Raw genomic sequence first — 25,566 nt, forward strand, 5'->3', positions numbered from 1 at the left:
TTCAAGAATTGTGTCTATGCTGCATTTGGCATGAAACTTCTCATATTGCGAAGGCGCTGGGCAACGACAGTCGCTCCTGAAGAACCAATAGCCAAGATGTGATAATACAGGAAAGGGTGGGGGAGAGAACAGAGGTCTTCAGAAAGACCCAGGAAGAACAGTATTTTCCCACGCACAGAAAAGTTAACACAGAGCTTTGCTAATACATTTTACATATGCTGGAACCTGAGCTGAAGACTGCTCAGCTTCTGCAACTGCAAACTGGAGTGCAATAGAAAACAAAACAACACTGGGAACTGAAATTCACTACAGATGCACTCCTCGGGTTTAAAACAAAAAAGACAAGCAGGGCCTCTGTCAGACTGAATCAAGTCAGAGGCAGACTAGCATTTGAATTGTAGAAAACCAGACGTATGAACTGATCGTGTTCAAGAGTGCAAAGACCAAAACATTCTGGGAGATTATCAAAGTTTGGATGTGGCTTTGTTTATGACAACTCTGTCCTTCGGAAGCAGCTTGCTTTTCGGTTTAGGGGTGTCGTGGTTTAGTAAGGGGCTAAACCATCACAAGGGGTCACCTCTACCGGCTGTGCTGGTACAGTGCTTTCCCCATAAGGTCGAACAGCAATTAGGGACTCACCAGACTTCAGTGGGTCCTTCCCATTTCTAAAAGTTCTAAAAATTCTAAAAAACCACCAAGCTGAGATTACAAGGTGTTGCGTAATGCATCCAAAAAGCAATCCTTTTCCAGTTTTGCACCAGAGCTTGATTTGAGTGCAAGCTTTTGGAGATCTGAGAGGTGAAGGAGCAGATCTGCCATAGGAACACAGGCCCAGCTTCACTCCTATCACAACCATCTCACAATCACCCGGGGGAGCCGGGGGGACAACAGGAGGAGGCAAGCACAAAAAAAAAAAATTCCTAATACAATATGTTTTCAGCAAAGCATTTTGTCAGGAAGCAGAAAGAGACAAGGAAATCTAGCGATTACTCACAAGAAATATATTTACATTATCCACAAAGAATTTCAACAAACTTGCCAGTTTCATTGTACGGTCAGCTCCTCCTGCTGACAAACACAAGCTCAAAATGCACTTTTCATCCATACAGAACTATTTTTCCATGACTGCTTGGAGAAAATGATAAAGCTTTTTACTTTTTCCTTTCCTCCCTTGCCCATCCAGAATTAGATTTCACAGGGAAGACAGCATTTGCCGGCGCAGTCAGAAGCCTTTCTGTTAAAGAGATATCATATACCAAATTCATATAAAATATCCCTCCGTTCACCTGTAGAAAAGGATACAGAGAAGCCTACCTAGATTCCAAGTCTTATTTTGGAGTTAGCACCAGGTGTAATGTCAGCCACCTCTGATCCAGAGACGGGGAGGCCCATTGCACAGGAGATGACACTCACCACAAAAATAATTATACTTTGAGACAAACGGCTCTTTTAAATAGAGTTTAAAGTGTGCTTGGTGATTTTCTTCCACTAAGCACTACAAATGACATGGGATTTAGAGATGTTTCAATGACAGAAGCAAATGTCATGGTAGCTCTGCGCAGGCAGAGGAGGCTGTGCAAAACATTTCATATAGGAGAAAATAATAAATAAATTAAAAAAAAAAGGAAATGTAGGATTTACTAGTAAATTAATGTTTATCTGTGGAAAAGCCAATAAAACTCTAGCTGAGATGTGTTGAAGAAATACATGAGGAAATCGAGACTGGTAGCTTCCTGCCATCCTGCCCAGCCTGACAGGCTGCTCCCCACAGACACATGGACAACAGGGCTGACCCAATCCTGCGGAATTCTCCCACAGGAACCATCTAAACCCCACTTCGTTCACACAACACATCTCTCACTTGCTGCTTTCAGAGCCTTATGAAAGTGTCTGTTTCAACACTAAGTGATGCACCCACAAAGGAAAGAGAAGAGGCACCTGGGGGGCCCATCTGAGGCGTCCCATACCTCGGGGCACCGCCCAGTTTGGCAAGTCTTTGTGCATCTTGTTTTTCCCAGTGTTATTTCTCTGTCTGTGATCTCCCTTACAGACAGGACAGACTCACCGTTTGGCCATTCACAGGTTGTGGGAAGCGGCAGCACGGCCGGGCCAGGGCCCCTCTGTGGTAGGCATGGCAGCAACATGGCGGGCGGGCTGCAGCACCCGCTGTCACCAAAGCCGGGTTTAAACGCCAGGCAGGACAGCCCTGACACTTAAATTTGAACTGAAAGGAAAAAAGCAGGGAGTGGGGAAGAAAAAAGAAGGGGAGAAAGGAGAAAAAGACCCTCTCAGCAGGGCAGGGGTGGCAGGCCAGGGGCTGGGCACCCGCAGACCTCACCTGCTGCTGGCCGCCATTTTGTGAGGGTCCCTTTCAGTCAGGCTGAGGGGAGCCCAACCGGCCCCGCAACCCCCTTGCTGCGGGCGCCTGCCAGGGGCTCGTCTCGGAGAACAAAACAGCCAGGTGCTGCATTCCCCAACGTGTTTCAGGTACCCCAGGGCTTCAGGTGGCAGAGAAACAGCAGTAAACGTGGCACCTGAAGAAAAACCCCCAGAAGCAGTGTTGCTTTGGGGTGACATGGAGGAGGAGGCCCAGACCTCAGGGCCACCGACGCAGAGTGGTGCCCATCGCAGGATAAGAAACAATCAAAGAATTTGGGAGCATGAGCAAGGGAGCAGTATCCTCATGGCCACAGTGACCTCCTCAGCCAGGCTGGATACAGCCAGGGAAGTTTTTCTTGACGCCCTCCAAACTCTTTCTGAACACAGACACAGCTCATTCAAGCCAACTGCCAAGAATGGGAACTCGCAGTTTTCATTATGAAGTTTAAATGTATTTCCTAAAAATAGCCTGCTGTTTGGGACTTTTAGTATCAGAAATAAATCCATATACACCCATAAAACCTGATTATAATTAGTCACACAAGTAAAATTATGAGTGTAATTAACTACAGCAATTAATTGAAATGCCTTTGGGACATTATTTCCCTTCTTGCAATTGGATGCAATTTGCATTTAAAGTTATATTAGAAAAGGTATAAGACTGCAGTAAATCTGGGCTATGTTTTTATCTTTTACCTATCAATATCTTCTGAAAAGATTTAGACATCTAATACTCAAACACAGTTCTGATAAAAAAAAAAAAGAAAACCAGCTGACACTATTTAAGTAACTATGGGTTTTGTTTTCTTATAATCTGCCTCCTCCTAGCTAAACTTTTCCATGCCCTTTCTTTTTATCGTATGAAGAGAACCTCGCAAAAATATATTATTCTCCACCTCCTGAAATTACCTTCATAATGTCAACACCCATTCCCTTCCCACGTTACCAAGACTACTCACTGTTCCCAGCACGTAGGAGAAAGATCTTGATTGATTAGTTTCCAGGTACATGTGGTTATGGAGAATTTATGAGAGAGAAAGGAAAGCAGAAGTTTTACATTTAGCTGATTGTGCTGATGTTGAGATTAAGCCCTAAATAAATCCTAGTTATTTTCTATCAAGAATGCTATATCTCTTGACAATCTAGAATAATTTGATTTTGTTGTACATGAAATGCTCAGCGTTACACAAAATGCGTTCTTACATGTGGTAAAACATAACGTTTTATGTCCTGGAACCCAATAGTCACTGCCGAACCTATGAATAATGCTGTGAGAAAAACAGTAGACTCTGTAAGGTAAAGGAAAGCTGCTGCTTGAAAGATCAGGATAAAAACACAAAGCCAGTCACCGAGGTGCTGAAGTTTTCCTCCAGCCCCTTCAGCTGAAATCCACTGCAACTGCCGGCTACTCGGCTTTCTGTGCAGCACTTCATCCCAAACACATACAAAGGGAAGATTCACCATTAATTTCCATCTCCTCAGAGAACGTCACTGCTCCAAATCATTGACGTAGCTCAAACATTTTGGGAACAGGGTGTAGGGGCAGTCCCAGTGCAAGGAGTGTGCCCTGCGCAGAGCGCTCCGATAAAGTCTGCAAAGCAGGTTGTAAGCGGAAAAACTGCCAAACTCCATTTACTTTAATGGTTTTACAACAGTTTGATTGGCAGAGAACACAGTGTATTATCAAGCACTGGAAAAAAGACTCCAGTGTCACTCATATTAAAAAAACCCGAAATGGGTTTCTATTGTCCTAGTTGTTAATATTGCGGTGCCAGAGCACAAACGGGAAGTTCAGGTTTATGATCCCACAGATATGAATGCACATGTTATGGAACAAGACTGATTTATTTTAAAAAACAGCTATTAAAGCTTATAAAACACAAATATTCCGATTACATGGAAATACATTTTAAAATTCAGTGCAATTTCTACTGCAACCGAGGGAATGTTCTGAGATCGTGACAGAGAAGAGCTGGTAGGACAACAGGTAATCCACAGCTCGTGATCTTCAAATGCCTCATATAAAGGTTATTAAAAAGAAAAATCACACCTGACCATTTCTCAGAGAGTACCGAAGGACCTCAGTAACAGATTCAGCCTCCAGAAAGAGATATCAGCGTGATGAAACCTGCTGGCTTGTTTTACCAGTACGAGGAAACAGACATCAGAAGTTTATGAAAGGGCTGTGCAAGAGAAGCATACACAGAAGCACCTCTGACAGTTAAAATTAATTTACAAAAGAAAAAGAGCCTGCACAGTAAGCTACAGAAGATGGAATTAACACTTCCAATAGCTCCTTTCTCCCACTTTAACTAAAACATATATGGCTAAGTTTTAACTTCTCCAGAAGACAGAGCTGCCTGGAGTTTTCAACTTTCTGGCTAAACAGTCTAAATAAAGGTTTAAGTAAAATAATAAAAACTGAGATAAGGGTAAAAAAAAGCCCAACACGTGAGAACGCAAAAGTTTACCATAGTTATTTTGTAACAGTTGCCCCCAGCAGAGCCTATAGAAGTGATAGTGTAACTTGCTTCTCATTTAGAAAATCAGGAAGAACAGTACAACAATAACATCTACCGGTCGCATGGGCAGCGGTGATAAAAACCTCAGTATCAGTGCCTGCTTCGCCGGAACTTGCTGCCAAGTTCCTGACAAGAAAGTTGAAATAGAATGATTAACACATCCTGTGCCCTCATTACGGAGCGTTCAATTATCCCAGTACAACGCTGCACCACGCTCTCTGCGCAGCACCCTCTGGAATAGCTTGGCCAGCGGCAGTCTGCTTTTCTGCACCTGATCCTAATCCTGGGGCTCTGTATGGTTGTTCTTCTTGTCCTCAAACTTACCTGAAAGGGAATAAGTGCTCTTGTACCCAGGTTCTTAACGCTCCTGGGTTAGAATTTGTATTTAGTAATTTTTATAAGACATTCAGCAGCACATTCTCGATCAAGAGCACCGTTTGTTCTTGTTAAGAGGAATTTGATTGTCACTGATGACTTCTAAGAGTACTCTACCATCAGTAACATTATTTCTAATACTGGGAGGACAGTAGTTTACTCTCCACCCATCCCTTGCTCCTTTTCTCCCTTTCATTTTTTAAAACCATCCCAGTATGATAAATGGCACCAAGCACAACGCACCATCACATATGAGTAAACCAGCACCATAAAACAATCTTTGACTCCTAGAATCATGCCTTTCCTGACCGGTTGGAGGCGTTACAGAAACCAAGATGACACGAACAATTGTAAGAGCCGAGATTTCTGTATGCACCTATGTACAGACACAGCCACACGTACAGACACGTCAGTGGAAGCAGTAACACGTGAAATCAAAGGAAATGGCAAGGACATTTCTAAAATGTGGAAGGATACAAGATATAGGGAGGATATTGTAATATACAGCTACATTGTACACAAGAAGGAAGGGTTGAGTTTTAGGAATAGGTAGCTACCTTCACCTACAGCTGCAAGACTCAATCACATATAAATAAGCTTTTAATAAAAGCATTTACTAGATGCAAAGTGTAAATCAGAATGCCAGCAGCACTCCACAACCCAGTCTGCTGCTCCTGCGCGCCATGTCACGTGGGTACAATAAAGTGCGTTCATCGTATGTCATTTTATTGACTCTCTGCAAGATGCTCTGGGACAGGGAGTTGGAGAAGTGGGGCAAAAATTGACCCAAATCAAAATTTTGTTCAAAAAGATGAAGATAAATAGCAACCCAGCCTAAAAGAAATTATCCTCTACACAAACTACTATAATAGCAAATTTTTAAACTGATCTGTAACAATTTCCAATAGAAATTATTTTAAGTTAATATTTAAGTTTCATTCTTCACTGGGGCAGAAGACAGGGAATCCAAACCCTCCCAGCTAGCGAGACTTACTGTTGTGATGGGAGTCTGACTTTTTTACCAGCATGTATTATTGCGCACTGGACTCCCGGCGGTGGGTTCCTAACACCTCTACCAGAGACTGGCAGAAAACCCAGGAATTCAAAGGCAGGTCTGTAAATCCCACCCAAAGGCACTGCTCCCCCCAGCCACCTCTTTTCTAGAAAGCTGCTGCCACCGTTCACGTTCCCAGCATCCTGCATTTGGGCTCAAGGCATCACCCCACTTTAACCCAGATCAGTCTGGAACACTGTTTGTTAAAACAGGATGGTTTTTAACAAATTAAGTCAGTGATTTATGGTGTGAATCTGCAGCCCTGGCAGGATTCTCTGTGTAAAGGCCAAAGGTCCAAAGCCGATAGACTGAAGCGCCCGGCCAGGGAATAACCTGCCACATGAGGCTCTCTCCAGCAGATAACTGCAAAGACTAGACTAAAAAACTAATATTCTGAAATAAAAGTTCTATTAGGGCCCTAACTAAAGAAATAAAGTCCCATACAGGGCACAGCACCCAGAAGTTAACACGGTCGTGTAGCAAGCGAATGGCATGAACTGCAAAGCAGAGAGCAGAGCTTTCCTGCCACCCTGCTAGCGACCGCATCGCGTGCTGTGACAGTTAAAATATCAAACGCATTTTTCAGACTGAACTTAAAACATTTATCAGAGTGCTCTGAGGAAAGACACAGGCGAATCGCAAGGCTTGCAGTCTAACCTTGAGAACAGATAGCACCAACCCTTTGAAGAACCCTGGCAGCAATAAAGGCTGGGAGGACGCCTGAAAACTGGTTCACTCGGAATCTATTCACCCCGAGCCAGGGTGTACAACTGTGGACGTGGAAAAACTGCAAATCATACCACTGACCTGCCCATAACACACTCTATTTTTGCTTTTTGTATCCCAATTATTTGGGGGATGTGAGTAGTAAAATTACTGGAAAAATATTTGGTACAGCTTGCACTGTCAGCATAAGTCAGCTCAGCGAGGGCAGGTATTCTACATTAAAAGTAATTGTGGTGAAGACAACTGTGAGCAGGTTGAAGGTCTCTGTAAATTGTGTGGATTGGTCTCTGGTCAACAGACCAGAGCAGCCAGCCAAAATAAATCTGGCCTCTCTCTGCAAGTGTTCTTCCTCAAATACCTTCCTTTGGAGTAATCTTTTATTTTAAGCAAAATACATAAACAAAAGAAAATAATGTCACTGTTTTACTATTGTACACATGAATCCGAAATACCCACTATAATCATCAACAAAATAAAAAAAAAAATATTGTACAAATCTGAAACGGTGGGGAAAGTCAGTTTTCCTTTCATTCAGATGGAGAACGTTTTCTAGCAGTGCATTCCTCTGCAACAGTATACACTTTCACAGATCCAGATAAAAGTTATCATATATTTTTTCATATCAAGGCTACGTCCATGACATTCAGTACTCTGGGAAACAGAAAAAGAGCCTGATGAGAATCTTAAATGATCATTTTTATGCAAGAAAAATAAGCAATTCCATTTCCAATGGCTCTTGCAAGAGCCCCCTAAAACAACAACTTTCCACAGATATCTGAAAACTAAATAGCAGGTATTTGTGCAAAGAATCTGTTTTAAGATTTGAATGGCTGTAGTCTCTTTCTGTAGGCTACTAACTCTGGGCAGCATTTTTTTCAGGAAGCAATTTACTTTCAGTAAGCTGAATTATAAGACAGAGAACTCAGCTAAGAAAACACTCCCCTGTCCCCCTTTTTCCTTCTTTTTTTTTTTTCCTTTTTTTTTTTTTTTTAACCACAGACCAAAGAAAAAGAAGGTTTGTTTAACGGACTGGAGCGATCTGAAAAATCAGAGCTCAGGTTGCGTACGTGTCAGCTTTTCCATCACTGATACTGTTTCCTTCAGCTATTCTGCATTTATTTTTAAAAGGTCATTAAGCAGGATACAAAAGGTGAAGTGCCACGTTACAGATTTATAACCTGCCTGAGCACTTGGTAGACAAAGGGTCAGTGCTGCCGTGAGCACAAAAGCGTAGGTAAAATCAGCGTCTGCTTCCTACCCTGAAACATCAAAGCCCAGCAAAACCAAACTCAGTTAAGAGGGAAAATATATTAGGAGGGGATATTCACATCTGTGTTTTATCCCGTACCTTCCTTTAATCAACTTTTAATATATTTTATTTATTTGAACTCTACCCTTCTTCACACTCAACTTGTCTTTCGCTGTATTAGACTGCCTGCCACTCACATGAAAGAGCAGGCAATTTTAAAATACAGCTAGCATTTTTGTCCCAGTTAAATCAAATAGGTTAAATGACAGTTCAAGTTTCTTTTCCCTACAGATTTTGTGCTAAAAGCTAATCATTCTTCAGGTCACTCCTAATTCTTACTACTTTAAACTGCTGCTAGTTTGCCTTGTGTCTGATTAAGCAGGCAAATCTCTGGATTATGCTAAAAGCAAAACTTCCTGACTTCTTTAATTGAGTCACTATTTGAAAATAACATAGCCACTGAAGGCAATCATACTCTAGCATCTATTTCATTCCTCATCATTTAAAGAAACATAATCAGAGGGAAAGGTAAGAAGTTTAAACACCCATTGTGACATCTTTGTTCACATCTCACGGTCAAATTTGTCCTCTGATATGCTGCCAATCTTTCATCAAAAAGCTTCCACTAAAATTCTCTTTGTTACAAGTTAAATGCTGGAGCTGCCTATGCTCTAAGAGGCTGCGGGCCCAAAGATTTATTCCCCTGCGTATGTCTTTTAAACAGGAACATTTTTATAATCACAACTGGAGATAAAAAGGCAAGACCTCACGGCAAGCAAACATTTACAATTCACTTGCTCGTGAGCAAGTCATAAACAGGAGCGTGCGCTAACGATCAGAGCACATCGTTTGGGCCTTCCTGTGTGGAATCCCTTCCTGCCCCTGGAAGAACGAGGCTGACACAACGTGAATGGTTTTGATTGAAAACCCTCCAACGGGGTTTTATTCCCTGTCAAGAGGAAAACATGACCTAACAAAAATTAATCTAACTTTCTGTTGTGTTTACTGGTGGATCACAAAAGAAAACCTCCACTATCTAGATGAAGCACTGAGCCATGATTTAAATTGCTGCACGACTATCTTGAACATCAGAGCTTTAAAATTCAGCCAGTACTACCCCTGTGAGTTTGGAAACCAGTTCAAATCATAGGAGAATTCAGGCTGGAAAGGCCCTCAGGTGTCCAGTCTGGCCTCCTGCTCAGAGCAGGGCCGCTGTGCAGTCAGACCAGGCAGCTGAGGGTTCTTGGAAACCTCCAGCGATGGAAATTCACTGCTGCTGTGTCAGCCTGTCCCGCTGCTGCACTGCCCTCTTGGTGAACAAGCCTGTCCTTGTATCAGGTCAGAACCGCTCTCGCTTAAACTTGTGTCTGCTGCCTCCATCCTCCTGTCTCACACCGCTGAAGGGGCTGCTGGCACCTCTGCCATCACCTCCTTGTCTGGCTGGCACCGGAGGGGCTCAGGGAAGCACGCGCTGGGCTCTAGATGTGGCCTGCCCAGTGCTGACCAGAGGGGGATAATCACTTCCCTCAATCCACTGGCCAGGCTCCTGCTAACGAGGCTCCAGGTGCTTTTCACCTTCCTTGCTGGCAGGACACACCGCTGGCTCCTGCCGAGCTTGCTGTCCCAATCTTTAGTTTAATTTGAGGCTGCATCGCATCAGTCACTCAGCTCTTCCTCCCTACTCATCCTCCCCACCTCGGGCGAGCCCTCACGCACAAATCCCGTGTACTTTGTTCTCCCCGTGCTGCGCTCCCGCACGGCGCTGGCACCGACCACCGCACACGGGGGCAATTGTCAGAACGTCGATGGAGCGCTTCGGAGGAGGGACCTAACAACGCAAGGGCCAGATCTCCGTAATCACAGTGTTCCTTGCATTGTCTCAGTACTCCAAACATCGTAATACAAACATCGTTTGTGAGGCTTGCTTAATTTGCCACTGGTGGTGTTGGATCCTGTTTCTGGCTCTGCAGCAGCAGTCTTCCTTTGTTGTTACCCAGTTCTCAACTAATGTGCGCTCTGCAGTTTTCCTGCAGTTTCTCATTCAGAAGCCAACGTTTATTTATAATACATATAAATATTTTCTCTATCAAAATGCTGCTATTAAGTGAAGGGACAATTTTTAAACTGCAAACCCTCTCTGCCATTGTATGCTAAACATAAAGAAGGTTTAGATGAATATTGTGCTTTCTAGATCATATTTCAGCAAATTTTAAAGATTACCCCTGTACCCAGAGCTACTGAAATACCTGGCCAAACTTCTTGATGTTGCGTTAAACCTGTTGCCTCAAACTATTTGACTCCAAACACAGCCAGCACATAATCCACCACCTTTCCAATTTCTTTGTCAGTCTAGTTCCTTTCTTCTACCTCCGTTTGACCAAAATATGCTCAAATGGATGCTGTAAAGACAATATGAGTTGCAAGATAATCTGAGGAAATAAAAAGCTGTAGAAGGGTCAGTAAGAAGACATGTATTTGCAGACAAGATCTGAAAGTCTAGGTAAGATGACCTCGCTGTTACAGAATACTGACAAAGCAAAGCAAAAAGAAGGTATTTCAGAAAATAAAATATCTTCATTTAACTTTTCTTTTAAAAAATTTCTTAAAATCAGCTGTATCTGCAAGCATTAGGGCATGCCCAACTTGAGGAACGACACTGCTTGAGCAGAAGGCTGGACTGGGAAGTTCCTTCCAACCTGAATTATTTTATGATTCAAAATTTGCAAAGTTATACACTGTGCTATTATTTAATTTGTATTAAGTGTGCTACACACTGTGGAAAAGGCAGATGGTATAAAACAACCCCGATCCCTTCAGTTTGAGTAAAAGGGAAATGCATCTGTTTCTTTCACGAGAGAAAATGAAATCTGCCTTGGTAAGGCCCCCAGGAGCTCCCCGCACTTCCCACTTTCTGGAAAAGGGAGAAGCGCGTTGTTTTAGCCTGTGACAGAGAACTGAGAAATGACTTACTGAGAAACGCTCAAAGCAGTAATGTGCAGAGCAGCTTGGCTATACTATTTCCAAAAATCCAGAAAGCACAGTCATCTCACCCAAGAGCTCTATGAGCTCTCTCATTTATACTTTGCGCCCAGTAAAAACCTAATGCTGAAAAAAGTTTCAGCAGTACAAAGATAAACAACATTGCTTCAGCGAGTACAAGGAGTCCTGTATTTTTGGAGCTCAGACAAACACTTATCGAAGGCTGTGAAGCATCTGCTGCTGTATTTATTTTTTTGCAGGGGATGGAACTACATGAACTCTGATAAACAAAAGCAGCATGCGACCCACCTAGGGACATCTGCTTGCTCTGCAGTCATGATTTTTAAATAGTGTTCAAAGTTAGACGGCGAGGTTCAGTACGTCAGGTGACGCGAGGCAGAAGACTCAGCTGCCCTGGCTCTGTTTTTACAGTTTTATATTGACAAGAGACATGAATGGCTGGAACCAGCACGGAGGCGATGGTTTATAGCTAAAGATTAAGGAGGACATCGGAACTGGAGAGTTTTCAAGAACTGCTGTTAGGGATCACACACAGCGCTAGCAGCCGGGAAAACCACACGCCGATCCTTGAAACCGCGTGATCCCTTTGTCTGGCCCCAGACGCTGACAGGAGAGCAAGGCAGGACTTTGTTGGGAGCCTATGCCATGGGAATGAGACTGGAAACCCGTGGTAGGATGGCAGCTTCAAATCCATCCAAAGGAAGCACTTAATTGTTAGAGATCTGTCTGGGATGATCCCAAGTGAAAACAAAAGTTGGATTTTGCCATTATTTTTCCTCGTTTGTTTTCTACGCTAACAATTAACAGAGAGAGCCTGCTGGATGTGCTTTTGTACAAACGGATGTTCTTCTCGTACTTGCTTGTTTATCTTTTTTTTCAGTTTTAAAATGAGTATCCATACATGCTTTTGTGGTATCTGCACCTCTCACAGACTGGAATAAACACAGGAAAGCAGCTTGGGTTGGTTTCACCCCTGTGCCTGTTCCGGGAGCATCACCAACCACGCTGCCACGCAAGATTCAAATGCTGCCAGCAACCAACTGCATTAAAGCACAACGATTACCTGCATATAGAAATTTTCCTTGTGATTTTCAGTCTCGAAGGCACATTTCATGAAATGTGAATAAAAGACTAAACTTGATTTTCCAGTATCTTTCAATTATGCCTTTAGATGAACAATTGCATGAGCCTACGACATTTCCTATGGACGGCCCGATGTCCTGCTCAGTTATCGTTCCTGAGAGCCTACCGGTTTTGTTTGCCCAGACAAAAGGACTAAATTGCAAAAGCTATGAAAACTGCTGAAGTCTGTCTCAATTATAAACATTACTTAATCCCCCAAAGTCAAGAATCTTGAATTTGTGTGTCTATATGATAAAATAGCCATCAGTTTTCCTTTCTTTGTGAGCTACCAAGACTTGTGAAGTGAGCAACCAGCAGCAAGAGCAGCATTTCTATGTTCTACAAATGTGCTCAGAAAATTTTGATTTATATTAAATCCAGAAGTATCCCAAATATATTTTCTAGTTAGTGGCTGATTTTGTGAAAGCGAAACATTGCTTTTAATTCTACCAAACAGGAAATCTTTTACACATGAACAAGGAAGTTGGAGGCTTGTCCCAAACAAAAGGCACAATCTTCCAAGCTTCTGTCAAGTTTTTATTTTCCTGAAACGATAAATCAGCAGGCATGGATGACCGCATTTTACTAACTTCTTGCTTCAATTTACTGGACCTAAGGGAAAAAGTGTAACAAAAGCTGCAATTAATACATACGCTGATCCTCCGGGCCCTGGGCCAGCCAGGGCAGCTGTGCCCGCAGTTCGTGTGCTTTCTCAGGGCGCTCAATGGCCCCGATCCATAGAGAAAGAGAGATACGGTCTGGTCATAATAGCACCTCCAGAACTGATGTAAAGAACAGGATGAAGATGAAAACTACTTTTGGATTTGGGCTTTTAAGATTTAAGGAGAAGTGACAGCGGCCAACTCCTTTTGGTAGCAGAGCATTTGCTGGAGTTGGTGCATCCATGCTTCCCATCCCGCTGGGGGAAATAAGAGTTTTTTGCATAAGACGGTACTTTCTCTGCTTTGTCTTTCCCTCCCAGGAGAAAGACCAAGCACCATTCGGTTGATGGATTTCAGGCAAGGTTTAAAGGAGGGCTACCGAAGCACCTTCAGTGTCATGCCATGTATTTTTAGCACTTCAGCCACACAGAAAGGTAGGTGGGCAAAATTCCAGCACAGCTCATTTCACAATTGCTCCTATCTTACAGAATGGGCTCTGCTCATTTCAGATAGTCCTCGTCCGAGACTGGTACAGTTCTGATCCAGGAAGTAAAAGGCATTCAACAGCAGAAAATGGCCACAGTTTTTCAGCAGTGATATGATCCCTTCATCTATTTAATAGCCCTTGGTACGCTGCTGAATCAATAAAAGCTTCACTACTGAAAACAGCACGTATGAACATCTTTGGTAACTAGAATTTTTAATTTTTTTAAATTGCACTTTCAATACCTAAAAGCCTTAACAGAGGGAATTCATTATAGGAACAACTATAGATCATGTTCTTTGATTAAAATTAAATTTTTAATATTGGAAATGCACAAATTACTTAAATGACTGGAATTATCTCACTCGTGAAGAACAACCACTGTGAATGCTCTAAAAATTTATCACTAGGCAGTAAAGATGACTGCACTGAGCAAGTGTCATCATTCATTGCTGCAGAAACACTCCAATGGCAGCTGATAAACATCACAAGAGATGACTTTATTTCCAGAGACACTAGCTTCTCTGGCATCAGCCTTGGTGACACGAATGCGTGCGAGTCTTTGGTTAAATATCCATTTAGTGTCTTCAAGGGCCATAAAATAAGAACAATAGTTCATTTTGAGCTACACATAACAACACTGTTTTTGGAAACATTCAAAAAACAAACAACCCCAAGCGATAGGCGACTCCTGATAGACTGGCTTACTGTGGACTTCGGTCCAGTTGCCAACTCAACCAGATTCACTTCCTTTTTGGAAAAAAAAGCATGATTGTCATAGCAGCGAGTCTCACAGTCAATGTCTGCTCAGAGGAAATGTCTCAACGCTATATACAATCACGAAAAAACTACGTGAGCAAGCACTCATAGATGCAGAAGCAGCAGGAACAGTATCAGTACACCAAGACTGTACGTAAAGTACCTTCAGATCCTCCTTTCAAAGGCACTGCCTCCAAGAGCAAAACCTTCATGTGCGTAAGGGAACACTTCACTTTTGAAACTGATTACATTCTAAAAATAAGTATCATTATTATTAATAGTAATACTGAACAAAGGATTCAACTGAAAATATCAAACTTACCTTTTGTGAACAATAGAAGAGTTTCAGATGAAAATATAGTTCAGGTACAGTCTGCTTATGAGAGCTGGAGTTACTGTTTCTTCTCAGAAATTCCATGAACAAACAACTGGATTCACCTTCTGAAGTTTTATTTTACTTCTAAACTGCAATCTATCTGCAAGTGCACATGTCCAAGCAACAGCAAGATCAATCTTACTCCTGTATGTTTGTCTCAGAGTTGTTTCCCCTCCAGTGACCAAGATTTTCACTTTTGACTTTCCACTTTGTTGGCCTTAAGCCTGGCATCAACTAAAACCTAGCAGTAGGACACATATAAAATACACTGGCATACGTTAAAATAATACCAACAAACATGCATCATGAGTGGAAAAGATTCCAGAAGAAATCTTATATTCAACTGTGGGTAAAAATCTGAAATATTTTCTCCACTAGAACATACTTTCTTCCTTTCCTTTTCAGATCTTGGTGTTACGACCTGACACACGCAGGGAGTGCTTCCTCTAGCAATAACGTATCAAACAAGCCAGATCTCCAGTAGAACTTACCTTGCTAAACTCAGTTTGTATCTTGTGCAAAATTTTCCCCAAGGGCTTTTTGCCATCAGCACTAATCTCACAGTTATTTGAATTCGTGATGAAGTGTATCTTCATAAAAAGCCATTCATGTCTCTGTTTATATGAAACTCCATCTTATTTCTGCAGGTAGTACCAGGAAGTGGGTTCAGGATGGCTTCAAGTTTTTTCCTCCCTGCTTAAAGAAATTCCTTGGAAAAGAAAGCAATCTAGTGATTAATTTACCTTCACTTGTAAAGAAAAATAAAATGTAACCGAACACATCACCCTCTGCATTGACCACCACAACACAGCGAACGGTTACAACACGTGAACTGAGGCATACTTTCAACAGTTAGATAGAATACCTCCTTTTTTTCCAGCCCAAGTTATTTTGTGATTTTACAGACTCAACAGGTTACAAAACAACATCAGAGGAAACTACGACGGCCTGTTCTATAGCCTGTGACTCTTCCTTTTGCTACAGAAAAGAATTTCCTTTGCTGGTGAATGCAGCAATTTCACTCTCCACCTTTTCAAACCGCTGTCTGGAGATGACCAGGCATCTCCACGGAAGCAGCACAGACACAATTTCTTGGCCTGTTATTATGAGCTATATTTATTTAACTTACATCTTTCTCTTTGCTTCTGTGTCTTTCACATGAATCATATGTTGAGAGAGCTGGTTCTAGCTGATGACAACAGATACTCTGTTTGACCTAAGACCAGAACAATTAAACAAATTCTTACGCACAGAATTACAAAGTGTCATTTACTTCAGATTCTATTAGAACACAAAAAATTTTAACTTCAGAAATTTCTCCCCCTGCTGATGCAAAACTCTGCGCTACTAAGCAATATGCTGAAGATGCCCACTGCAGGTAAGCTTTTATTTTCTCACTTGAACAGGTTAAAATCAAGTTATTTCGTGAGAGTGCATTACGACACGTGAACTGGGGCTCCTGCTGGAGAGCGGCCAGAGCAGGCGGCGCTGCCGCCGTGCGGCTGGGAGCACCCTTGCACTGCCCCAGGCCCAGCTGCAAGCAGGAATTCAGCACATGCTATTAAAAGATTTGCCTCATAACTTCCTATCAAACCCTCCCCAATGATGGAAAATGTTGCATGATTTTCTTAAAATCCCAGTATTTCTGGGACATTTCGAAGCAAAGCCTTATTTACCTACTTTTCTCTTCAATTCAAAAGCAGCTTTACTTACCACAGCATTATTCAGCTTGAATTTTAATTGCCCAAGTACACATACAAAAATTAATCAACTAAATATTAAAAAAAGACTTCTCTTTTTTTTTTTCTTTTCACTTTAAAACCTGCAGAAGGATTCTCAAGGCAGGTAAGTAGGAAACCCTGCGCAGCCACTGTGCTCTAAGTCAGCACTGATCTCACTTCAGACCTATCATAGTCACACTACAGAAAAACCTGAGAAGCATTGAATTTATGTGGTTCAGTGCACTAGTTCTTCAGACTGAGCTGCAAGAAGAAAAAGGTCTCACTCTCATGTATAGAGGCACACATTTTAAATAGGATTAAATGGACTAATTCTAAAAGACTGAACAGTATGTTCTCAAAAGGAAAACTAAAATAACTTAAAAACGAAACTTAGAAGAGTTGAAATATTTTGGTACTTACATCTAAGTCCTACGCTGGATAAAGTGCAAAGAATTGCCGTGTGCTTGCTCACATGTTTCAATTTTTTTGGACTGACAAATACATTTAAGCTTAATGAAAACAGTACAGAAGCTTCAAAGCAGGAAAACAGCTAACAAAAGTTATCTGACAAGAAGTGACACTTCATCTGCATCCACAGTATTTAATTTGTTTGAATAATATAGTTACAGATAAACAGGTTCACTCCATATACAATTACCGATACCTTTTTTTAATACAGCTCATATTCCAGTACATCAACACTATTTTATTTACAAGGTATTTATGTACATTAACATCTTTCTAAAGTCAGTGCATTGTCAATAAGTTTTATACAATAATTTACAAAGTGAATGTAGTTAATAGTTAACTTAATAAATTTACTGCTAATTTATGAATTAATTTAATTTAAAAAATTAATTACAACCAATGTAGCAAACACAGAAGATCAAATAACATTAGTAGATTGTGCTACCTGCTTAAATAAAACTTTTTAAAGTAAAGCAGTTGAAAATCTTTCACTTTTTAAGGAGTTTTCGTAGGGAGGAGTAGACAAATGGGTACTGAAATTCACAAGTCATGTTTGCTTTTCTCCAGTCTCAATGTTTAGACCACTTTAAAGATAAAAGACCATCTAGGATAGGGAGCAACGCTTTACAAGTCAGACAACACTTATTTTGGAACCGATCTGCTGTCCTCGAAGAGGCACATCCTCCAGCAAAGGCAGGGAGGTTTTTGCCTGAGTAAAGGCAGCAAGATCAGCTGATATAATTTCTTAAAGTGATAAAACTCAGATGTTCCTGGAAATTATAAACTTACTGGTAGGTTTGGCATTCTTGTAAAACATATTAAAATGAACCCAAACATTTATTTCAGAGATCAACCGTGTAAGTAGCAATTTTGTTAGTGAAGACAGAAAATCTAAAGAATTTGGAAGATGACACGTAAGAAAATTAGTAAGCTCCTTAGACTCAGTTGAAGAATAAAAGGCCAAAAGAGTGAAATTTTTATCTTCATTCAGATATGCAAACCATTTAACACTGAAAATGTTTAAAGAAATGCCTACTCAAAAAATAACCATCTTTTTTCCAGTCACTGCTGAGACTCAGTCATGCTTTCCTTCATGCAATAAGCCCGTTGACTGAAAAGAGCATGTTGCAAGGGCACGGAAAGCAATTCTGGTTTAATTGCAAGTATGTGTATAACCTGTTGCAAAAAAGAAAATTTGAAAAGGCAACCAAATTTTGAAAAAAAGAAACTCCATTAAATTATGAAACCAATAGAAAACCCATCCATGAATGCTACGATAGCTACCTGACAGCCACAGCTCCTTATTTGTTTGAAATACACAGTGGATAATTCACAGCCATTCACTCCAGAGCCCTTACAACAACAAAAACAAACTATGTTTTTGAATTTAACTATACAAAATTTTAAAAGTGCAAATTTAAAAGCAACACCAGTCATGAAACATAAGCTCAAGCATCTTTCCTTCCACAAGCTGGGAACATTTTGTGCAATGTGCACATTTTAAGATGCCATGTGTGTAATCACAACCATTCTCTTCAACCTGAAGTTTCTTCTGGAGGCATCTCAAAAGTTTGAGATAGCACTCTTCAGGCAGAAAAGCCATTCCTGAAACATGTTGATCTGCACAGCCATCACATGGAAAAAACACAATTATAATAAACCATTCAAGTGTAGAAATTAATCTCTTCTCAAATTATGTTTTGGTTGTGCTCCCAACATACAGAAAGAAAGCAACTGACACATATTAGTGGAGGCAAAACTAGAAACTTCTCTTACTCTTGATGATAATTCTTTAAATTTGTGCACTTTTCATTCGCTTGCTTTCCCTGTTTTGCCAATAAAATGCAATAAAATTGCAGGAAAAAGGAGGTAGCAATATCATGTTGTCTAAAGACAACACTACAATTTTTTTTCCCCATTATCTTAAACCTAGCCTTAGGGAGTTGTTAGAACGGTTGGTAAACTCTACACTACTTCGTTTAGCTCTTACGTGGACTATTTAATTTAGCTCTTATTTGGTCCTAGTCGGCTTTTCTCAAACCATTTTATTTAAAGGCCAATGGCAGTCTCAGTCTGATGTCTAACATCAGAAATGTTTAGAGCATGTAGTGAGATAACAGAACAAAACAATACTATCTTTATATTAACTGTTATTTAATTAGGGTTTTCTTTTTGTGCTTTCAGATCACAGGGTACAATAACTACACTTAGGTCATCTGCTTCAGTAACATTTTCGCCAAATGTAAGTTTCAGGATGTTATCCCTCACGTTCTCAAAACAGTCCATGGAAGATCACCTGCTTACTGTAAAACACAGTACTTCTTGTAATCTGACTCAAAATCTTCATCCATGCTGCTCGTGTCTGCCATCTTTTTGCCATCTATCTTTGGCAGAAATTGTGCATAGTCTACCCCCTGCTGCTCGTAGAAAAGAATGTAGGCAGAGTCGGTGTCGATCTCATCAGGATGCAATTCCTGCATAAGGGAAAAACATCGTCTGAAATACGCAGTGGGACAATTGTGTTACTGTCACTGAACTTAAAATGCATGCAATTGCCCTAGAAACAGTACTTTAAACTGTTTACAACAAGCAGAATCCCATTTTCTGTCTCCCTTTTTATAGTCACCAGGCTCCATTATTTACTTGAGAAGTATGACAAATCTTATAGTGATAATTGCAAATACTTAGAAACGTTGCAACGTCATTATTCAGTAATTGAGTGCAAAACTGCTAGCAGCACGAGAAAAATATTCTTGGGCTTCCATTTTTAGTAATTCTTCCATCTTTGTACAAAACAAGCATCTTTCTTTAGCCATGGTAGCAGCTGATGAACAGATGTTAACTTGAAAAAACCTCATGTATAATTTCAGTTAACAATTTTAATATTCATCTGATGCAACTTCTGAGAGGCTCATGATTTCCAAAAGCAGTTCTCATCAAATGTAAATTTATTGGCCTCTAGGTAATCCAGACAAAAAATTATTTACTACAAAAATAAATTATTTACCTTACAGCTACTGTCATTGTAGCAGTACCACTTGTTGTTCGGGTTTTTGGCATAAGTGACATAATGACCCCCTCCCATAATTCCTGAATGGCACTGAAGGAAAAGAAGAAGAAAATAAGTTCCCGATCAAATATCAGAATTCAGAGAATAAATGATTCACAAATTCATTATGTTTAAGTAAGTAACAACGGTTCATGACAATCTATACATCTGCAGCTGACTAAGCTTACACACTCCAGCAGAAAAAAACATTACGCAGAGATACACTTTTCAGTTGTACTCAGTTTTATGGCAGATTTGTTTTGCTGACAATGGCTCTACTTTGTTCTCCTTCTCAACAGATCCCTCCTTTTGTAATGAAAACAACAGAGGAAATACATTTAGTCAAAACAATGCCACATAAAGATGGTTTACTTATATTAAAAAACCCAACTTACCGAAATTGCATATAGATTGTAAATAGGGTTATCACACACGTCTTCTCTTTGGTCGTCTGCAATATCGTCCTCGCTGTGGTTATCAAGCTGACCGTTGATACTGCCATTGCTATAGGCATTCTGCTCACAGATGTATCCGTTGGCCAGAGCCATCTCATTGTCCTGAGCAGTATACAGTTCACTCTGGCTACCACCCAAAACCTGCCCTCTAGTAAGAGCATCACCTTGATCAGAAGTAAATCTCTGCTCCTGGTCAGTACCGTTCTCTTTACTTGCATCCAGATTTTCTTTGCTACTTGACAGTTTGTTTTTACCCAGTTGTGGTAGCCGCAGACGTCCTTTACCTCTTCCTAAAGTCCTTGGGCTACTATTTGGGCTACTGTTTTTACTTGAAGGACAGCTGGTTCCACTTTTCCTCCCCAAAGACGGAGACGCTAAAACAGAAAACAAGCGGACTACTAAGATAAGTAAACACATACTCTAGATTTTTTTTTTTTTAAAATAACCAAACATTAAAAAACACTGTTTCATTGCAACTAACGAGTAGTATATAAAACTACCTTTGTGCTCACACATACATGCACCTATAAACCGAAATATAGCTCTTTCATGCAGGAGCACATTCCTCACTCTTAATCCAGCCCACTTACACAAGTAGACAGTGCCAATATCTGTTGTCATTGAGTAACTTTTTTTCTTTTTTTTTTTGTCATGGTAAAGCTTCACTAAGCTTTCAAGGGAAAACAACAACAGAAATGAGTGCTTCAAATTAAGTGTAGTGCTTTGGCCAAAGAAACATTAACATTTTGTTCATAATATTTCTTTTTTCCCTCCTCCAAATACCAGCATTAACTGGACTTTTCCCTAATTAATACCTACCTTTGATATTATTCAGGACAGTCGTGTTAAGGGAGGATGGACTTCTGTTCAGTGTATCTCCTTCTCCTGGTGTACAAGTGATCTGCAGATCTGTTTTTCTGGACTCCCCTTGCAGAGTCCGTGGTTCAGGAAGGCTGTCAACCTGGAGCGTTAGCTGCTTTCTTTGAAAATTATTTGGATCCCTTTGTACCAAAAAGGCACTTGGGTCAAAATTTTCTCTGGGAAATTTAACAATTTTCTGAGATTTTATCCAGCGGCCATTTACGAACTGAAATCTTTTCAGGTGAATGATCTAAGGAGAAGCACGTTAAAGAAAATTAAAGGAGGACAAGTATAGTACAGTGAGCAATTTCACTGTTTAAAAATTGTTTTTCACAAAACAGACACATTTTATCATATGCTAATAAAAAACAGTAACAATGCTGTATATGACAATTTGGATTTTTGACATCTATGGTAAAATATGGAACTAATATTTTAATGAGGAACTGACAGAAAAGGTTGCTTCAATTCAGCGACCAGCACTGTGTGTTTTGAATAACCTACCCAATTTGAAAAGTGACAAATGCAGGTGTTACACAACCAGACAAAAGATCATGTTACTGGAAAGACTGCCTAAGCCTGAATGCTATGTCAGAACAGATGACACTGAATGCAAACCACCACCATTTCCTGCAATGTATCAGTTAAAAAGATTCAGAAGGATTTGAGGTTTATTTGCCTGCTTTACAGACGTGTATGAAGCAAACTAAGTAAATGTCCCTCCTGAGACTGTGAACAAAAGCAAATCTTCTTAGTCAGAGCAAGCAGACATACCTAGCCATTCAAATTAGTGATCAATGTACTTTGGTTTTGTTGCTGTAGAGGAAAATTACACAAGATCATACCAAAATGGGGGGAAGTCTCCAAAGATCCAGTTTTTTGGTGGCCAAACAATGGGTCTTGCATTTGGAACAGTAGTACATCTCATCCTCCCCCAGTTCTTCCTCACTGGTAAAGGCTCTAAGACAGCTATCCAGATTGATGGGCTCTGCTTGAGCTCGTCGGCTCTGTTCGACACTTTCATGTTCCTCTACAATCTAAAGTGAGATAAAACTGCATCTGACTTGGAAACACACACAAACTGCTCAGAGGAAGGCTCTAGTCACAGTATCACATAAATAACATCATGCAGTTATTTAGGATTAAAGAGAAAAACTTGATGTACTAAGCTTTAGCAGAAATTTTATTTCAAATGTGAAGAGGCAGACATAAAAATAATGCACTGTCCTTGAGTTCCGCTTACAAAATTATCCATAAAGCACAAGTTTATAGATTCAGTTCACAAGTTTGAACAGCTATTCTAGATTAAGTCAACTACAGGCTTACCTTCAAATGTGTTTTGTTGACTCAATGAGGAAAACAGGTTTACTCACATGCGTAACTGTTTATAGCATTGGTGTGCTCAGAAAATTTATCAAATTAACATATTTTGTAATATATTGTGGAGACTAGATCAAAAGCAACTCACAACAGACAGAAGATACACTGCTGTGATTTCTTAGAAGCTTACCTTCCACATTATGGTCATGTAAGAGGTTTAACATTAAGACATTAATTTATCCAAAATATACTGTTCAATGATTACTGACTTGAGTTTAACAGAAAATGGACTAAAGAAGCATAAAAAAAAATTGGTGAAATGGGTTGTGCTTCAAAGCTATTAACTGACAACAAAGGGTTGATATTTTACCCGTTCTTGCGACGTCTGGTAGCGCAGATGGAGTGCTGTTGGATCCCAGTCTACAGCAATGTAAGCATTCCCAACACAAGCTCTATCTTCTGTGCACTCAATTTTACAGCCACGGCAAAATCTAAATCAGAAAGTTAGATGTGGTATGTAAATTGTCCAATAACTCAGTTCTACGTTACTTCACACTCCAATTCTTCTCCTTGTTTTGTAACATATGCACTCTCGAAGTCTCAGGCCTTGCTTTCAGTGTAAAAGGGAGGCATTTTTATAAACCAATAAACAGTGTCAGTTTGCTGTTTTGCCACAAAACATTAATAAGAGATGAGAAATTGAAGCAGTTGGGTGAGCTCAACCATCTAACTGCATATAATGCTGACCAAGCCTACCTATGACACCAAAAAACTACAACGCTTTGTTTCCACAGGTATTTTACATGACAGCTAATGTACTTTACTCATCTAGCTGTAAGAGATTACTTTTTTAAAAATGAGTATATGGTCTGAATACCTTCCAGCAAGGGTCTGGAATTTTCATTAGCATGTCTTTGTTTAGGGAGAATTCCAAGCGTGCTTCCAGGGTGAATGTCTTATTGACTGTTTTAGTTCTTACTCTTCAAACGGCACAGGAGTTAGCGAGAGTAGATGATTTACATCTAAAAGCTTGACTTTGTATGAAACCCCCACAAATCATCCAAATATGTACACATATGTGTCTGCATATGCACATGCACACAGAATACTGTAAGGGGTTAAGAGGTTTTTGATAATCTCATGTCTGTCTCCTAATTTAAAGTTTCTATGTTAGCAGAGCTTTCAGCTCTCCACATCATAAAAGCTATTCTACAGTGAAAGTCTGCCATGTGAGAGTTTTGGTTAAATTAGATTCTAGATTCTTAGTGTTTTATATTCCCTCTGAAGTCTGAAATGTATCCAAATTTGTTACCACAAATCACCTTTCTGCTGGAGTGATTCCCTTCCTTAGAGCTAAAAAGGACAATTTACCTGTACCACGGACACCAGGCACAAGAATTTCCATCCTTCTGAACAACCCTTAAGGTGAATGGATACTGATATCCCATGCTATCATCACTGAAACAGAAGAGAATGGAACATGAAACACAAGCATCCACTCAGACTGCCAATTACCTTCCTTCACTATGCTTCCTAGTGAAAAAATTATAATCTTGATTAGATTAAGCTATTAAAACGAGACTCGCCTTTACATCGCCTAGACTTGTCAGATACAATTAATTACCAAACACTGGATGAGAACAAATCAATTTGTGTAAAGTCAACCTTCAAGAGCAGCTAGAAGGTATGCTACATTTAAGAGTATTAAAAAAGATTAGAAGTTATTTTTAAGCATTGCCATTATTAAACTGCAGGACTCTTATAAAAATAACCCACTAAATGGAATCTTCAGGCAGAAACCATTTGGGGTAGATGCGCACACAATTGTTCCTAAAGTTGTTGACATTTAAAGCTCAATTGCGCACAAAAAAGCCTGTGTTTATTCAACAGAAGTATTATGAGAAGTCAAAATCAATAAAGATGAGGATTAATATAGTTTTAAATCTTGCAAGCAAGTCTAAGCCACTATATTATATAATTCAAGCCGAAGACCGAGACGCCAAACTCACCAGTCCTGTGCATGATTACTGGCTTCCTGAGGTGGGAGAGGGCTAGCAAGCCTGGAAACCTGGATCCACACTGCATCATACAGGTCCTTTTTCCGTGTATGAACTGTACACGGAACAATCAGTGGCATTCCAAAGAGACTAGGACGATTCTTCTGAGATGAAAGAAAATATAATTCTGTCCGCATCTGCGTATTTAGAAAAAAAAAGGAATTACTCAGATAGAAGTATGCATTAACTCATGTGACCATAATTACCAGGATGCTGAACTTGTTACTTATTTCAGGCTTTGGCAATTAAAAAACCCCATTAATTTTATTAAAAGTATTCTATTTCAGCAATTTTTTCCAATATTAAATACTGTAAATTTTGATCATTGACTCAAAAACCTTTTTGTATTTTATGATATTATGGCAATGTTATTGAGGCATTAGACCACACCAAACACAAATCGGTATTTCAACCACGTACAATATTTTATATTTCATCTGATGTATATTTCCTACTTTTCCCACCATATGGTAATATTGTAATGCAGACATGCACTTAATGATGCTATTACCTGTCCCAAAACGACCTCTACGCTAAGCAAACTAATGTCTGCTAGAGAATGAAAACCTTGACATCTAAAGGAGGCACCACAGACTTGTACAGAACTTATTCCAAGCAGATAAACTGACCTTCATACTACATCTCTCATTTGTAAGAAAGATTTAGCACACTGACATAATGACACTGAGGTACAGCAGACTACCACCTTACTTAAGTTTTACACAATTAACCCTTTCCATTGATAAGATTTTTGACAACAAGTGTGGATTCCTGGAACAGCTTCCACAAACAACTTTTCTGGGTTTTTAAACTGTATAACTAGCAGCTTGTCACGGCTTAAATGCATTATACCAGTCACCTATGAGATTCTGCAAAATTTGAACCAAGGTAACAGTAATGACAGTGGTTAGCAGCCACTACCTGAGA

At 40.2% G+C, this 25,566-nt stretch overlaps 1 protein-coding gene across 4 annotated transcripts in view; it reads right to left on the reverse strand.

The window, feature by feature from the left end:
• Window positions 1-17,004: 17,004 nt before the first annotated feature.
• USP32 (ubiquitin specific peptidase 32) overlaps window positions 17,005-25,566 on the reverse strand; it is a 77,002-nt gene continuing 68,440 nt past the window's right edge. For all 4 annotated transcript variants that reach the window (XM_086762929.1, XM_086762926.1, XM_086762925.1 and 1 more), the window contains 8 exons: window positions 24,592-24,776; window positions 23,954-24,040; window positions 22,953-23,073; window positions 22,108-22,299; window positions 21,221-21,512; window positions 20,342-20,775; window positions 19,905-19,997; window positions 17,005-19,371 (listed from right to left, as the gene is read on the reverse strand). In XM_086762929.1, the coding sequence (XP_086619055.1) occupies window positions 19,198-19,371; window positions 19,905-19,997; window positions 20,342-20,775; window positions 21,221-21,512; window positions 22,108-22,299; window positions 22,953-23,073; window positions 23,954-24,040; window positions 24,592-24,776 (1,578 nt within the window). In that variant the 3' untranslated portion in view covers window positions 17,005-19,197. The remainder of the gene's footprint in view (window positions 19,372-19,904; window positions 19,998-20,341; window positions 20,776-21,220; window positions 21,513-22,107; window positions 22,300-22,952; window positions 23,074-23,953; window positions 24,041-24,591; window positions 24,777-25,566) is intronic.

Source organism: Chlamydotis macqueenii, chromosome 19, assembly GCF_036417535.1.
Source record: "Chlamydotis macqueenii isolate bChlMac1 chromosome 19, bChlMac1.mat, whole genome shotgun sequence".
Classification (NCBI taxonomy): Eukaryota; Metazoa; Chordata; class Aves; order Otidiformes; family Otididae; genus Chlamydotis; species Chlamydotis macqueenii.